Source organism: Canis lupus, chromosome 1 (genome assembly GCF_003254725.2).
Source record: "Canis lupus dingo isolate Sandy chromosome 1, ASM325472v2, whole genome shotgun sequence".
Taxonomy (NCBI): domain Eukaryota; kingdom Metazoa; phylum Chordata; class Mammalia; order Carnivora; family Canidae; genus Canis; species Canis lupus.
Genome location: NC_064243.1, coordinates 18,238,258 through 18,254,940, shown reverse-complemented (window position 1 = coordinate 18,254,940; position 16,683 = coordinate 18,238,258). Strand labels below are relative to the sequence as shown.

Genomic DNA, 16,683 nt, shown 5'->3' with positions numbered 1-16,683 from the left:
ACTTTCTCTTCCTATCTACATAGTCATCGTCTATAGGATTTCAGTCATAAAGAAAAACTTAACGGAATCCTAGAGAAATGTAACATTCTCTTCATGGGCTTCCTGAGCAAGGATGTGTACTCTGGGGTACCAGCGGACGTCAGGAGGGCTCACCGTGGGTCAGCACCAAAAAGTGACTGATGGGCATGTGAAGGGCTTTTAACAAGGAGTTCCATGTCTCCTGAAGCAGAAAGCCTTGAGTGCAAACATTTCTGTTAGCTTTAAGAAAGGTAAGTCGTGGGACGCCTGGGCGGCTCAGTGGTTGAGCGTCTGCCTTCTGCTCAGGTCATGATCCCAAGGTCCTGGGATCGAGTCCCGCGTCGGGCTCCCTGCATGGAGCCTGCTTCTCCTTCTGCCTGTGTCTCTGCCTCTCTCTCTGTGCCTCTCATGAATAAATAAATAAAATCTTTAAAAAAAAAGCTAAGTCGTTCAGGAATGCAGATTCCTGAGGAGCATTCCTTCCTCCTGGGCTATACCTGCAGGGAGCTGGGCCTCTAAGGACCCCTGGCAGGCTGCACTGCCTCCTTGTCACACGCCGGCCAGTCTCCTCTATAGCTTGATTCCTCAGTTAAAGCCAGGGTGTCGGTAGGCGCAGCTTGAAGGCACTGCCAGCGGCACACTGGATAATCACCAGGGCAAACGCTTGGATTTCAAAGTGGACAAGTAGCATCCACCGGTCTCCTACCACCTGCCCCCCTCGAGCCCTCGAGTGTGACCCTTACCCATCTTTGGTTAATAAGCCACAGGTGACCCTCCCCAGAACAACACATGCCATGAGCGGGGATCCCAGTACCACCCCCTTTGCTTCTCACTACAAGGGCCGCTCTGGTCCTGCTCAGAATCACGGATTTATTCCAGACAGCCCACTCACAGTTGAGTCAGAAGCTTCCTTAGCAAACGAGGGATTTCAGATATCCTAGCAAGAGCTCTTGGAGTTTTCTGTAACATCTGCATCATAACATGTGTTGTACCATGAAGCAGTGGCAGCAGACATGAGGACACATGGAGAACGGCTGCAAGCACATGCTGCCCTCTGGGGCCATCCACTAACCCAGAGCATTCACTTCACCGTGGGACAGTCACTCAATCTACTGCTTAAATCTAATCCCCCCGAAGCTGATGGTAACAGCCCACTACCTATGCCTTGTACCTCTCTCCGGAAACACAATCTACGAATAGGAAGACCAATTTGGAAAAAAAATGCACACCTTACTCAAATTTCAGAGCTGTTATCAGTGTGGGAAAATTATTAACTAAAACAGATGGCCTGTTTCTTTTCTTGCATCCCAAAGTAAATTCCCCCTATTTAATAATTTTGATTATTAATTGACTTGCATTAGTTTTCACTTCACAGAGAGCATGAATCAAATGGTTAAAATCTTAACGATGTGATAATATTTATTAATATAGTAAATCCCAAATATAGGAGATCTATGGCTCCTCTAATACTTCCACTTTATGAACCGGCTTTACAAACATCAAAGACACGCTCTTTTGAAGAACAAAGTTTTAGAGCCTAGAGGAAAGAGAAGGTAATCATTACAAATTCATTACGGATCCATCAGAGATTTTTTTAATCCATTTAAATCCAAGTATAGGAGATCAGATTCTGATCTCACATTATTTCTACATTTTTAGAGCAACCCTTCACTCACAAATTCAAGGTTAAAACGGCATTAAAAATATCCACAGGAAAAGACTGCCATAAGATATAATAATATGATTAGTAGCTGTTGCATTAGAGTGGTTATTTCTCTTTTCTCTATTTTTCAAACTTCCAATAGGAGGGTTATATAATTTTATGATAAAAACTATAAGAATTCAAGATTACAAAACATAGCTGACTTTATAAAAATAAGGCTTCACACAAATAGGCAGAAAGAAGACATTCAACCAAAATAAAGAAGATGCTCCATGGCAAGGTTCACTCGGGTCCTGGGATGAGCTATAAAGATGAAGCCCAATGTCAGCACATCCTGGGATCACTGGCCTTGCAGACAGGAAGCAGTGGGACCCAAGATCCTCACCAAGGCATGGATGGCAAATGCTGGGTTTCTACATTTTATCAGCCTTGTATGCCTGGGGACTCTCAGACCACTTTTGGAGTCTGCACCTGATTGGTTTTAGGGTGAAGAAAGTGAGGCTCACATGTGAGTACCCAAATGGCCAACTAACGGTGACATCACTGGCAAAAGCAGCCACTACAGGCAACCACACCACCTCACCGGCATTCTGGAACCCGTGGGCCGAGGGAAAGGTCGGGTAACAGTTCTCTTTCAAATTATATTTCCTTTACTTAACTACGTTCCCTTCAAAAACAAGGACAGCTCTATGCACAAGATTGTAAACAGATCGCATTCACACTGACAGCCCAGAGAGGGGACTCTCTATACCCTGGCAGGTTTTTTTGGGCAATAAAACCAAAATCTCTATTTAAAATATGGGTGCATCTATTAAGAGAAATTTTTAAAACTCCTTTTTAAAATAACCCAGTGGACATTCCCAACTGGTACCTTTACACGCAGAGGGGGCATACAAATGCTTACTGCATTGGTATAGAAAAACAGAAAACCCTAGTAAGGATTTCAGAGTCTGCTCCTCAAGAAATCACACAATTTGTGCCCAAAGGCTGTGCAGATCCCGATGTAACTGTCTTCCTTGGCCCCTAAATACAGCTCCTCCACAACAGGGGCATCTGGGGGTTGGGCATTTGCCTAATCCCGCGGGGTCCTCGGGCGGGGGTCACAGCTGCTGGCTGGTGAAGAAGGATTTAGTCTCCCTGCAGACAGGATTTACACAGAGCGGACAGCTCAGAGTCAACTGCTTGGAGCACAGCTCGTTTGACTGGATGTGTGAGAGCACCAGATCGGCCAGGGCCTGGAAGACGGGCGACAAGAAGCAGAGATTCCTCAGAAGCAAAACGTCTGCGGTCTCCCCATGCGTCTCCCCCTCCCATCGGCCCCAATAACCACGGGTGGCGGAGGGCAGCTTTTCATCTGAATTATGATTGCTTTGAACTGGAGTCTCTAATATCTTCATTTGCTCAGGATCCCCAGCTTAGAGGAAAGTTAAAATAGAGATTTTAGAGAAGAACATCCTCTTACCCCACCTGCTAAGGCTTGCCCCGGAAAGGCAGGTCTTAAATTAGACATAGTCAGAGGTGGGAGGAATCAGAAAATTGGGGCTATCTAAAGGAAAAAGGAGCAAGAGTATAAGGAATTCGATTTTATTTTTGTAATTAATTGGAACTCAAAATGTTCTAATATGTGAGAAAACCAATATTCTGTAAGAGTTTCTCAGAGGATTTCTCTCCGATATGTTCTACTAAAGTGGTTGTAACACTATAGATACCTTGGAGAACAATGGATTTCCATTAAGAGACTCTGCTCTTCTGATGTTTTCAACTCCACACTGAATCAGATGAGAAAAAAGAAGGAAAAACACATCCATGTTTTAGTTTCCTTTTTTTTTTTTTTTTTAAAGAAACCGCTATGACAAAATAAATAAATGAACTTAGATACATACCCAGCTTAAAGTCTGATTTCCAAAGTGTTCCCAGATGACTCAGAAATGAAAACCGTCCCGGGCTCAGACACGGATGTAGATTTTCACCTCCGTTATCATAAAATTGCTCTCAATTTCTCTTCCTTCCCCCCACCCTGTTATCTTCCCATAGGTTTTCAGTTTCCAAGTCGTTTTTGAGGCTGTATTTGACAGAACTCTCAAGTAATCCAAATCTGCTTATGATTCTTTTTTTAATTCCACCTTTCTAATGCACACTTTTACAGACTCTACCTAAGCACAATGTTGCCTTAATTAAATAAATCTTTATGCCTGTTTTGATTCCAACTGCCCAAAAGAGGTAGATGCATTTCATGTATATTGAACCTAGATGGGATCCAATGCAGAGTGGGGTTTTTAAATATATTCGTACGTAGAAAAATCCAAAATAAAGCCTGAGGACTGTTTTACTATCACCTTTGCTAATACGCAGTTGATTATTCCCCAAATAATTAAGGAGCACCTAATTATTGTTCACTCAGATAGTTAAGATCTTCTCTTTCCCTTTCTGAAATGCTGTGGCTTTTAGATTCATCTTTTAAGTTAGCTTTAACTGGCATGGGGAAAATGCAGAGATTCACCAAACACAGAGTTCTCAACCTAAAAAGAAACTGTATGCGGGGTGCCTGGGTGGCTCACTTGGTTAAGCGACCGACTCCCGATTTCAGCTCAGGTCATGATCTCAGGGTTGTGAGACCGAGCCCCATGTGAGGCTCCACGCTGACTGTGGAATCTGCTTAAGATTCTCTCTCCTTCTTGACGGGATGAACACTGGGTGTTATACTGTATGTTGGCAAATTGAATTTAAATTAAAAAAATTTTTAATTCTCTCTCCTTCTGCCTCCGCCCCACCCCCCTGCACACTGACTCTCAAATAAATAAATAAACAAACCTTTAAAACAAAAGAAAAAAAAACTGTATTCTAAAACTCCAGGTAGAAGTCAGTGACAGCAGGACAAGCAATGCTGGCAACATTCCTGAACACCGCAGGCGGGAGAGTTAAAGGATACAACTCTGTAGGGCAATCCAGTAAAATCTCTACCAATATTTAAATTCCATTTCTAGGAATTTTCCCTAAGAAAACAACTGGAAAAAGGAAAAGAAGATGATGCTTATTACAAAACAGTTCAGGAAAGTAAAAAATTGGAGACAGCTTAAACATATACTGATCAAGGATTTGTTAAAAATAATTATGTACATCTAATTACATTTATTGATTTAGAGCCATAAGATATTTTTAAGGGAGAACAGGTTATAAAATAATATGAATAAAATGCCATTTTTGTTAAACATGTAGAAGAATGCCATTTTTATTAAGGTACACACATATATTTAGAGAAAAAAGGGGACTTATTTTTATCAAAATATTAACTATCTCTCAGGGGTAAGATTCCTTTTTTTTGAAAGACAGAGAGAGTGGGAGGCAGGGGAGGAGCAGAGGGCGAAGAAGAGAGAATCCTAAGCAGGCTCCATGCCCAGCACACAGCTGGACACCGGGCTGGATCTCATGACCCTGACATCAGGACCTGAGCTGAAATCGAGAGTCAGACATGCAACCAACTGAGCCACCCCGGCCCCTCTCAGGGGTAAGATTCTGAGTGAGCTCTACTCTCTATGTGATCCTTCTCTGAATTGTCTGAGCTCTTTAGTATTTTTATTTTCGAAAAGCAGTAACTTCATCTTGGGAAAAAATTCAAACTACCTTTTAAAGAAAGTCATTTTAAACATATTCTCCCATCGAAACAATGAAGTAAACTGTAGCTACGTAGTTTTCTTTATTCTCTCTGTGGACTAATTTATTAGTCACCATTAACCCATTTGATTACTAAGGAATAAACTCATTTTAGTGATATTAATGAGTGTGAATTATTGTTCAATACAAACAAAACCTTATTTTCCAAACACACTGGTATGAACTATATCTGCACGTGAAGTCTTTTTAGGAAGTTCATGCGCAGCCAGAGTCAGGGTAGGCTTTGGAAGGCACCATTACATGAAATCCACGGACAACCCTGCAACCTCACTTTAGCCGATCACAACTGTGCCGTAATTCTGTATCAGAATTACTGACAAGTAATTTAGGCACCCTCTAACTTCCTCACCGTTTGATTGATGACCAGCTTGCATAAACAAAAACCTGTGGGCTTGGGTGCTGGCTAAAGCTCTCCCCAACCCACTCTCACCCTGCCCTGCACCTGCCACCCAGTCCCGGAGAGGGTGAAGCATCCTTTGAGGCCAGGCCTCCATCAATCACGCATGGGGGTGACCAGGATCGGGAGTTCTGGCAGAGGATGGGGCCAGACGGGCTCTTGGGTCCCAAGATTCCCAGGGTAACAATGCTATACACTGGATTCGGGTTTCAGGCCGGCCCTCCGAAGCCATAAGAAGGGTGAACAGTAAGTTTTTCTCCACTGTGAATGATAATTCACATCCATCTTACATTACAAGACACTAAGGATGGTATTTGCTATTTCGATAATCAGATTGATCACAACACCGCAGCTAATTGAGTGAGTATATGAAGCAGGTCAAGGGAATTACAACACACACCGCTTCAGTGTGGATTCTACGGTCTTCTCTTTCATGACAATGACTCTTCTACGCCTCAAAAGCCAGCAAGAAACTGTGTAAAAGCCCCAAATAAAGGGCACTATTGGGCCAAGAAAAGGAATGATAGCACAATACAGTTCTTTTCCTCCAAATTGGTGGAAAGTACAATTATTTTTTCTTAAGAAAGCACAGGGTTTTTTTGTTGCTTTTTTTTTTTTTTTATCACTTCCATGTAGTACAGGAACTCAAACTAGACAAAATGATGTTGCTCGCAGTGATGCCTGGGCATCTGGTTTCACAAAGGCACAAAAGTGCTTCCTGCTGACATGGAATTAACCTGATGTGCTCGGATTAACTCAGGTTAAGTATTATTCAGAACAGTGAGGCCATGTTACATGCAAACATATATATCGAACGATATGTTGTTTTTAATCCTTTCAAAATATTTTTTTAATTCCAGTATTGTTAACATACTGTGTTATATTAGTTTCAGATGTACAATATAGTGACCCCACAATTCTGCCTATTATTCAGGGCTCATCAAGACAGGTCGTACCCTTAAATCCTCTCTACCTGCTTCACTGATCCCCCACCCACCTCCCCTCTGCTAACCACTGACCGGTGTTTTTGAATGATACGATTACATCCTTGCAGAGCAAGTTTCCTCTCAAAACAAATCACAGTTTATTAGCGGGACTAATAATCACACTCACCTCGTTAGCTAGAACTTGAGAGTACTCGATGTCCAGTTCATACAGGGTCTCAATGTGATCGCTGGTAAATGCTATTGGAACCAAAAGGATGTTCTTCCTCCCCCTCTCACAAAGCCCTTTGATAGTCTCGTCTGTCTGAGGCCCCAGCCAGGGCATTGGACCAACCTGTGGGAAAGCAGGATGGAATGCACACAGGGACCCACTTCTCCCCCTGAGCCTCCGACACACCACAGCCCACTGCCCTGGACACACACACGCCTCCCGGTGGGAGGGAGGGCCACGCTTTACATCTGCTCTACTGGGCTTTGCTGTTTCTATATTAAGCTTGAATCCTTCTAGAAGTTGGCATAATATAAAGAAAAGATCATTTCTGTCCATACAACTAAAAATAATACATTGAGTCAATGACATTCAACTAGTCACTTGACTTCCCCTCCATTTTACCTGCTTGCAGAGTTCTTTCTGCTCATGGTGAGCCACCAGGTTATAGAACATTCTGCGTATATGAAAGAGCCGAATCTATCATTTTATAACAAAGTCCTAAAATAAATGTGCTCAGAATTGCTGACTGCTGGCAAACGAGCAGAAGCCACCTACCTTAGACTGCCAAACCAGCCGGTAAGGGTTGGAGTAACCCAGCTTATCCATGACTCTCTGCACAGTGGCGCCCACCTCCTGAGGATAGGGGTCCCCTCTGTTGACCACCTGCAGCAGAGACACACAGGTGTTCAGTCACCAACACTGCAAAGGGTTCCAAGAGCGTCAGACTGCGCAGTGAGGTGGCGTGAGCCGGGGACCGGAGTCCCCCCTTCTGTCTTCTACACTAATGATGATACAATCTGAGCTCAATCACCTTACTTGCTTGGATCTGTTTCCTCAAAGGCCAAAGGAGAACAATGCACTCACTCACCTCTAAGTACCTATGAATATGTCAAATTCTACGTCTATGTTATTCATGGGAGATTGACAATATCTAATGAGGGAGGAGGGGTCTCTCGGTTCCCCCACCTGAAATAGGGAAGGCAGGAATTGAGAGTATTGTATGGATGGCTCATGGACCTGCGGAGTCCATGGAGCCAGCTCAACACAGGGGCAAATGCTGGTGGAGTAAGATGGAGGGGAGAAGCAGCACATGGGTTCAGACTTGAGGCTCCTCGAGAATACCACCTGTGACTCCTGATCCCTGTCCTCCCCCCATGGGCCCCACAGCAACGGACTATAAGGTGAGTGCTCTGTGCACAGTGAATGTCTGATGGCTGATCCTGACCCAACAGCTTGTTGATACTCGTAAAAATGTTCAACAGGAATTTTATTTTCACTGCTTTAACATTTAGCTGTGTACTGACTCCCCAACTTCTCACACTGCTTTATTGCTTCTCATACCACCTGTGGCCTCCTAACACACCATACTATCTTCTCCTGTAGTGTGTTCATTATCTGTTTCCCACCCCCACTCTCTGGGGCAAAGACTTCTGTCTATGTTGTTCATTCCCATATGACAGAGGAGGGAACAGTGCTTAGAATATAGTAGATACAACAGTGCTCAATAATTATTGTTGAAGTGAAATATTGATAAACTATTTTATGATATTACTAAAAGTTAGTTTAAAAAACCATTAGAGGGCAGCCCAGGTGGCGCAGCGGTTTGGCGCCGCCTGCAGCCTGGGGTGTGATCCTGGGGTTCCAGGATCGAGTCCCACATCAGGCTCCTGGTGCATGGAGCCTGCTTCTCCCTCTGCCTGTGTCTCTGCCTCTTTCTCTCTGTGTCTATGAATAAATAAAATTAAAAAAAAAACAAAAACATTAGAAACCTAAATACAGAATGAATGAGGGAAATATAAAGTCGCCATTAGAACCACACAGAAATAATTTCTACCAGCGAGATATACTGAAGGCGTATATACTAAAATTAGTGGGCACAAGTCTAGGAACAAGACATTTGCATAGTCTCAAAGTATCTCACCTAAGATATTTTTTTTTTTTTAAAGATTTTATTTATTTACTCATGAGAGACACAGAGACAAAGGTAGAGACACAGGCAGAGAGAGAAGCAGGCTCCTCATGGGGAGCCCAACATAGGACTCGATCCCAAGACCCCAGGGACCACGACCTGAACCAAAGGCAGGCGCTCAACCACTGAGCCACCCAGGTGTCCATCACCTAAGATATTTTAAATTACAAAGAGAAAAATGGTAACTTTACAATATACAAATCCAGCAGATACCACCTTAGACAAATGACCAAGGATCACGTCCCCAGCAGAGAACATGTTGTCATCATGCAACCCAATATCATGCACTGAGACGGACGGATCACTCTGGGCTGTGCCTCCCAAGTACTACATAACCTCAACCTAATCGTGGCAAAATACCGACAAATTTCCATGGAGGAGCCTGCTACAAAATAGCAGACAGTCCACTAAATCACTCTTCAAAAACCTCAAGGTCACTGACAACAAGGAAAGCATGAGAACTGTCACAGATTGAGGGAGACTGAGAAGATACGTGGGACACTGGACTGGATCCCAGACAGAAAAGGAAAATTGTGGAAGAAGTGGTGAAATCTAATAAAGCCTGGCCTTAGGCTCACAGCACTGCATGCTGTTAGCCTCCTGCTCTGGGTCACTGTACTACGGTTACGGAGAGGTCAGCGCGGAGAAGCTAAGGGAAGGGCATATATATATAAGATATATATATATATTATATATCTTATATATATATAAACTCTCTGTACTATTTTTACAACTTTGCCTTAAGTCTAAAATTACTTCCAAATAATAAATCTTTAAAAAGTCACTAAGGGGCACCTGGGTGGCTCAGTGGTTGAGCGTCTGCCTTTGGCTCAGGGCATGATCCTGGGGTCCCCGGATCAAGTCCCACATCCAGCTCCCTGCAGGGAGCCTGCTTCTCCCTCTGCCTGTGTCTGTGCCTCTCTCTGTGTGTCTCTCATGAATAAATAAAATCTTAAAAAAATAAAAAATTACTAAGGAGGAAAAAGTCACTAGAAGCAAGTGCAGGGGAAAGAAAAGCCTAGAACAGTTGTCTTCCCTTCTCTGATTTGACTTATTTCACTCAGCATAATACCATCCAGTTCCATCGGAGAAGGACAAACATTATATGGTCTCATTCATTTGGGGAATATAAATAATAGTGAAAGGGAATAGAAGGGAAGGGAGAAGAAATGTGTGGGAAATATCAGAAAGGGAGACAGAACATAAAGACTCCTAACTCTGGGAAACGAACTAGGGGTGGTGGAAGGGGAGGAGGGCGGGGGGTGGAGGTGAATGGGTGATGGGCACTGAGGGGGGCACTTGACGGGATGAGCACTGGGTGTTATTCTGTATGTTGGCAAATTGAACACCAATAAAAAAGAAATTTATTATTAAAAAAAAAAAAGAAAAAGAGACCAGTCGTCTTCCCTGACTGTCCTGCTGTCTTCCCGGCCCTTCTCAGCCCTGCATGGCCCCTGCGCGGCAAAGAAACCTGGCAGTGGCATGCTGGGTCCCTGCGGGGAAGAAAGGAAGTGCAGCGGGTGGGGAGGGAAGGGAAGGCAGCACCTGGAATCGTTCATGTGCAAAAATGTGTTTCCTCGTCTCCCAGTTCAAGAGCTTCCCTTCTGGCACTTCAGACACGGCCTCATCACACCTAGGACAGCTATGAAAAGGATGCGGGTGGAGCAGCAGGATGGACATGTGAAGCGGATGTGCACGATCCCACAAGGGAGAATACGAACTTGTTAAAATAAACTCGGCAGGTTTCCAGCAGAGAGAGACTGGTCTCCCCGGGCTGCCTACTGCCTACAGCTGATGCAGCACCTGCTGGGTGGCGGTGGCCCAGCAGAGAAGCTGTAAGGGCTCGACCCCGGTGACCAGCAGGTGGCAGTAAAGACCCAGGAGGAGGAGGAGGAGGAGGAGGAGGAGAAGAGTGGCCCCAGCCATGCAGGTTAACTCCATTAATTCTGGAGTCAAACTCTTCCTGACACCTCCGAAGGCGTAATTCTCCACCTCTCTGGCTTTGAAAGCAAGGTTTTTAGGCCCAGGGATAGTTCTGAGCTGCTGAACCTGGCCGCTGACTCCAAGCACCTCATGTACCGCACAGCCCGATCATTCTCGTTGGCAAATATGCAGCAAGCTACGGCTCGGAGGTGGTATTTTAGTGAACACATAGTGTCACGGGAAGAACGCAGGAGCACCCAGGTCACACTCCACAGCCCCTTGCTAAATTAAAATGTGGGCTCAAGGCCTAGGAAATTAAACACTGTAATCATTTCCTGGAATTCAAACAGCCCCTGTTGGGTCTTGACAAGGAGTGGGACAGGAGGTGGCCTGGTGCGATAGGAGGCCCTTCAGTGCCAGGCGTGGACCGAAACAGCAGGTGAGCTCCTTCAACGGGGCAGCCAAAGGCAGCCTTCCTTTCCCTGTCCCACTTCCTGAAAACTCCTGTATGTGAACACACCTTCAAGTTATTTTAAAGGGGTTTATTAAGACAATATTTATTCACAATATTATTATTTGAACTCTTATTAGGTTTCAAGAAATGAGTCTAGTTAAATTAGCATGTACATAAGTCAGAGATGTTAGACCTCGTCCTTGCACTGGGCTCAGGGCACTCTAGAAGCTGGTTCCCATTGGCACATTCAGAAATCCTCTACCACTAGGTCATCCGACAAAATGCTCTTACTTACAGACATCGGCAGCGAGTGAGCAGAAAACAGAATGACCACCTCACTTCTCTTCTCAAGTGGAAAGTGGTCCAGCTCTTTCACTATGTGGTCTGCAAAGCACTGCGGGAATGGCAAGAAAGGAGGATTAGAAGGAGGTGGGAAGAAAGAAATGGAAGGAAATGAAAATATTTTTAAAATGAGAGCTGCGAAAAAAATCTCCTGGCAACCCTCAAAAACTTGGAACTCTCTTTAAAAAAAAAAAAAAAAAAAAACAAACTGCAAACAGTAGAGTCTCTTCTTGCTTTGGTTCATCATCAAAATGGCTCATAACGGTTTCAGGGGCCTAGGGAATTTGATGGGAAACTTCTAAAGCTCGCTAATGGCTCGCTGAAAATGAACGCTCTGGATCTGCTTCCCCTCGGGAGGAACAGGGCACACTTCCAGATGGAAAGAAGACACAGATGGGAAGGAGAAGTTGTTTTAAGACCTCTCATTTGCTCGGTTAGCAGGAAAACAGCTTACAGGCTCTTTCTAAATCTTCCTCAGTTTGGCTTTTAGGCCTATCACGTTAAAACACATTAGACACAAATAGTAGAGGAATAAGAAAATACTATTCTATTTTTACGACCTTTTCCTTCTGAGCCCAGTATCCTCCCTGAGTCGATCTTTGTAACAACCTTCATCACAACAGATGAGAGGTTGTACCACTCTCATTAAATTCACAGAGGGGGGATGAGCGGCCGACGTGGGGGCCCATTCAGTCACATCTGCGGGACCTGGGCTGCCAGGCAGGCCCTGCCTCCACCTCCAAAGCTCTGTCCACCAGACCAGTTAATTCCCTCCGTCTAGTTGGCTCTTTCCGATTTACATCAATAGGTGCTGAAATACCCGATCTGAAGAGGCTTTCTTTCATCTTACACTTTAATCATTCTTCGTCACTTAACTCAGAAAGCAAATGCTACAAAGGACATTAATGGGTCAATTGACAGAATTGGAATATGAATGTAGATTAGATGAATTTAAGTATCCATGTTAAATTTACTGAAGTTGAATATTGTACCATGGTCAAGGCAGAGAAGATCCCTGCCATTTAGGTGTTAAGGGTGATTTTGTAGGTAGAAGTTATTCTCAAAAGGTTCAGGAAAAAAAAATGTATACACACAGACATCTACACACAAATAATGCAAATGTGTGGAATAAATGCAAATAAATGCAAATAATATGTGAATCTAGGCAGTTGAGTTCCTATACGATTCTCAGTCTTGCAACTTTTCTGCATGTTTAAACTTATTCCCAAATAAGAAGGCTTTTTAAGGAATCATAAAGGATGATTTACCAGAACCACATACATCTGCGCTTCTTGGGATTTTGATACATCAGTGTTTGATACTATAAGAAGAGCAAATAATTCCCTAATCAGCACTGAGATATTATTGTTTCCAAACCCTCAAAATTTGGTGAATAAATGCACTAAGGCACAAGACGGTGCCTAGAGAGTTTCCTTTCCAAAATTTATAATTCATTTTCAGAGTAAATGTGGTAAGATTAGACATAAACAAAACCAGTATTTTCTGGTGGTCTTTGCAGTGCTTGGAAACTAAGGATGCTCAGGGAGGGCTGCATTTGGTCGGACAAGAGAGCGGCTAAGGAGGCCTGCTATCAAGTTCACAGAGGAGCCTGGAGCCTACGTTTACTCCAATTACCCTGGCAGCTCAAGAAGTAGCAGTACTTGGGTGGACGGTAGTAAAATAACGGTTTTGAGCAACCACTACCTGTAACCAGGAGAAAAGGCGCAGTAAAATGATATTTTTGGTGTTCGTTTTCAACTGTGTTTTTAGTTTCTGTTTAGGGTTTGACGTGTCTCTCTTTAAATTTCTGCTAGATAGCAAACCTCCTCACGTCAGCTACATGATGTGAAGAATAAAGCCTATCCGTAAATGTTTGTTTCCAGAGAATTTTAGCATTTTTCCTTTTCTCATCTCAACAAAAGTACGAGCAGAAACACAATTTGCTACGGCTTACGGCAGACGCTAAGCCGCCGTCAAAACTGAGGAGTCACAGGCGAGTAGAAGTGCTACTTAGATCATCCACAATCGGTCTGCGGTATTTTCTGTGTGCAATCTCTGTGCGGAATGAAAGGGGCAGGCGGCTCTCAGAGCCTTCAATCACGCCATCTAGAAGGGCAGATAAATGCCTCTAAAATGCCCTTTCATTTTGTGAACGGAGACTTCCTCAGTTAAGAGACCTTTCCATCTTTCTGCTTCCCCCCTTTTCAAAGGGCTGAATTTTAATGCAAATCTAATTACTCACTGGATCAGGGCAGGCAGATGCTGTGCAGATCCCTCGGTTCCCTGCTACCACATGTCAGTGCTGACCTGAAGCCCCAGGCTCCCGGGCCCAGGCGGCCCGGAGCAGAGCAGTGGGGGCACGCTGGGGCTCCCACAGGGCTAACGGCAGCACAGCCAAGGGGAGCGCGGCCCAGAGGGCAGAGCCCTAAGGGAAGGCACCTCCTTGTCATTTTCACTGAAGCCTGTGTTTCCACCCAAGTGTTAACCCACCCCCCCACCCCCGCCCCATCACCTCTGCGCCTAAGGAGCATCGCCTGCCCCGGGGAGGGGTGTGGGGGAGAGTCTGCGTTTAACGATGTCTAGCCCCACCTAGTGGTCAGAGGCTCTAAGTGACTCCAGGCTTAAAAAAAAAAAAATGTTCCAATTGGTATTTTGCCATAGAATGTCCACAGAATGAAACATAAACTGGATGAGTCCTAAATCACGTCCTATGTCCCCTACCTCAACTAGGAGCCCCCTCTGGCAGAACAAAACTATATGTGTATATTTTAGGGCAATTACCAATCCTACTCTCATGTAGAAATGGCAAAAGAGTCTATGTGACACCCATCCAAAACTATTGGCTTTTGAATTGTATTTTTAACAGATTCTCCAAAAATCAAGCATCTCTTAATGGAAATATTATAAGTATAATATAATATGGGGAAAATCTGAAATTTCTTATAATATGGCTTTCTCAACTGAAACATTAAATCTATTTTCATGTCACAACACATAGATTTGTCCATCCTTAGGATTCATAAAATACAGGATTCGTCAGTCATTCATTACATAAATGTAAAGTAATGGAAACATGCTGTGTAACCTTTCCCATCCTGGATATCGGGAAACACAAAACTCAAGATATAATTCTGCTATACTTTGTAACTAGCAGTGTTAATCCAAAGAAAGGAAAGACTCTCACCTTTCACCTTTAAATTTATTTTCTCTTGTCATAACAAGTTGAGTCTCTAATGACCTTTCCTTTTTTCAAATCCCAGCACACAATTTAAGCGAAGAGGAGGGTCAGGCGCGGAAGGCCAGCACCAACTAGGCAGGGACTAGAAGCTGACCCACTCCAGATGCTGGGCCAACAGAGCCTGCCGGCAGCCACTAGCTTACCTGAATGAGGAGGGGGTGTGTGGGCCACCTGTCAATGGTGCTCCACTTCATCGCAGGCTTCTTTCCCACCTTGTTATAGTATCTGTAAATGGCATTCAAGCTGCTCCCTGAAATATACAGGGGATCACTTAGTAGACGTGTGTTGATTATAATGAAAATGAAAAACAGACTAGTAAAGGCAGTAAGTGCGAAATAGGTAACTGCTTCCGTACTCAATCGGTCTAATTACAATCATTTCAACGCTCTAAAATGCAGATGGATTTAACTACCCTGCAAATGAAGATCACTAAAAAGCAATCAATTGCAATGGCCTTTCAAAGACTAGTGAGGCCATTTCTAGTGAGAAACACGATGGCAGAGGATTTATGAAATATAAGCTGCAGTGATTTGCAGGAACCTCGTCTCACATCTGAAAGCAGGTTAATTTTTTCCCCCATTATGAAGGTAATCAACCCCAGCAGAAAATGTAGAGGGTGGGGAAGAAAGAAAAAAAGAAACTGGCCATGATCCAGGATGCTATTACAGCCACCATTCGACTCTAGCATAGCTCTTTCCTATTATTTTCCTGTATGGCTGCTTTGTTTCACAAAGTTGTAATTTTAGCATGGGTGCAATTTTGTATCCTAAGTACTTGGGATATTTTTATTTAATAGTATGAGGTGCATATTTTCTCCCTTACAATAAAAGCTTTATAACCATGTTTTTAAATGACTTGTTGATAAGAAGACTAGTTTATTTAGGTCTGCATGAGTATTCTCTATTTTTATCTGCTTCTACAAGGTTATCATCGTTCCCCAGAATAAGTTAAATGGGTAACAAATTCTTACAAGTAATCTAACAAAACTTTTATTTTTAACCAGGAGGTCAAAATCACGAAAATTCAAAGATTGAAGGTAGGCAGATGATGCCAACCAAATGCAACTTCTTCCTGCCTAGGGGAGCTGGCATCCAGGCCAAGGCTAATCCTATGCAACTAAGCCTAACTCGGAGCCTCTTCCTCAATCTTAACATAGGGCAAATGTTCCAAAATATTTCCCTGCTTCCCAACACCAATCCACCGGTTTCTGTATCGATGAGGACTGCTTATCTGATATGTCCCCAGATTAAAATAAGAGCCCGGATACAGCCCATAGTTAAATCAAATGTATACTTAGCCTAAAACTTAATTTTCAAAAAGATAAATAAGTTCCATTCCGGAATACAATGAGTCAGATAAATCCAAATGGAGTCCACTGTGGGCTTGACAACAATCTCTCCAGAAATCACACAGTCACAGGCATATTCATACTGCAAGCCACACTGTACAGGCAATTATCATCTTCAGGACTTCTGAAGCCACAGAAGGACTTCCGGAAGCCACGTTAGTTCTTCTGGGTCACTTAGAAACATCTGATAAACTACCAGAAACAGTAATTAAGGGGAAAATAGAAATAAAAAATTACGTGTTAAAAAAAATTGCGTGTTATTGATACACAGGATATACCGGCTCTACCACAACAAAGTGTGCCCAAATGGTACAGCAGGGAAACAACACTCTCGTGGCCTCAAAGAAAGAATGTGCTTTCCAAAGGCTTTTGCATCCTTGAGTGAAGATGTACCTGCCCTTTCACGTGAGATGTACCAGGGAAAAGCCACACAGACAATGACACCTGAAACCCACTGGTAGAGTCAGTTGTGAAATGAAATCCACAGTCAATCCTCTGTCGTAC

General features: G+C 43.6%; 1 protein-coding gene across 1 annotated transcript in view; it reads right to left on the bottom strand.

Moving 5' to 3' along the window:
- Nucleotides 1–1,411: 1,411 nt before the first annotated feature.
- FECH (ferrochelatase) overlaps nt 1,412–16,683 on the bottom strand; it is a 37,315-nt gene continuing 22,043 nt past the window's right edge. The window contains exons 6-11 of the mRNA XM_025422166.3: nt 14,975–15,081; nt 11,547–11,645; nt 7,461–7,568; nt 6,864–7,028; nt 3,391–3,450; nt 1,412–2,916 (exon numbers count right to left, since the gene is read on the bottom strand). Coding sequence (XP_025277951.1) covers nt 2,782–2,916; nt 3,391–3,450; nt 6,864–7,028; nt 7,461–7,568; nt 11,547–11,645; nt 14,975–15,081 — 674 coding nt within the window. The 3' untranslated portion in view covers nt 1,412–2,781. The remainder of the gene's footprint in view (nt 2,917–3,390; nt 3,451–6,863; nt 7,029–7,460; nt 7,569–11,546; nt 11,646–14,974; nt 15,082–16,683) is intronic.